This window comes from Eimeria mitis, genomic scaffold, assembly GCF_000499745.2.
Source record: "Eimeria mitis Houghton genomic scaffold, Emh_scaff3699, whole genome shotgun sequence".
In the NCBI taxonomy this organism is placed as follows: domain Eukaryota; phylum Apicomplexa; class Conoidasida; order Eucoccidiorida; family Eimeriidae; genus Eimeria; species Eimeria mitis.
The window spans coordinates 4790-5701 of NW_013572039.1; the positions used below are offsets into that span (position 1 = coordinate 4790).

Genomic DNA, 912 nt, shown 5'->3' on the forward strand with positions numbered 1-912 from the left:
TTTCTTTATTGTTGAGGGCCGGGATTCGCTAGCGACTGAGCTTGGCTGTGACAACCAGAGAACACAGTAGAAACAGCAACTCCGTATAGACCCAAGAATCTAAAGTCAGTCGACCTACTGTGCGCCACCATGTAATGTAAAACCCTCTCAAAAACATAGATGATATCCCCAATGAGCTGCATACGCAACTAAATGCAACTAGTGAATTTCTCGGGAGCACCCGAAAAGTTCACACAGCACTGGCAGGCATCTGTTAGCAGGCGGACCGTCTTTGAGGAGGAGCTTTGGCTTCCTACGTTCGTTTCCTCCGTGTCATCGTCAGATTTGTTCGCCGTTTCTTGAAGGTCATCAGCTGTAAAACATTGCACAAGCAACCACAGCCACACCACTTTACTCATGGCAAAAGCTTGCGCCCATACACTGGTCCATATGATCCCAGCACAGCTTACGGTGCTGTTCGCTGCTGCTTTTTATAACGTGACCATTAGCTCGCAAGACAGTCGCATAATCCTACTTATCATGTATTGCTGCCCCCAACTCCGCCTTTCGCGGTGGACGTACCCGAAAAGTTGAACTTGGCGTATCCCGTTGCCTTTCGCACTTTTTTTCTCGTGAACTCCGGCTTGACTGGCTGGTGGGACACTTGAACTGCATCATCTTTTTCGTAGTCCTGCACATGGCAACATGAATTATGGACAGCACGTGAATTTTTGCCTGTGTGTGATACTTAGTGCTGCTTGAGCTGCAGCGGCTAGGCAGGAGGCATTCTCTACTGCCGGCCGCAGCGACTGGCCATAGCAACATCTTGTCCCGAGGAGACTAAGCTGGTAATGTCATGCAGATCGAGGTGAAAAAGTATGAAGCAGCAGATTCGTCTTACCCTCGGTGCCACCATCGATACGGAATGTCTGA

General features: G+C 49.3%; 1 protein-coding gene across 1 annotated transcript in view; it reads right to left on the minus strand.

The window, feature by feature from the left end:
• The window catches only part of EMH_0068620 (uncharacterized protein), a gene marked incomplete at both ends in the record, with an annotated part of 1786 nt that extends 1108 nt beyond the window's left edge, over positions 1-678 (minus strand). The window contains 2 exons of the mRNA XM_013498760.1: positions 297-352; positions 562-678. Coding sequence (XP_013354214.1) covers positions 297-352; positions 562-678 — 173 coding nt within the window. The remainder of the gene's footprint in view (positions 1-296; positions 353-561) is intronic.
• Positions 679-912: the final 234 nt, after the last annotated feature.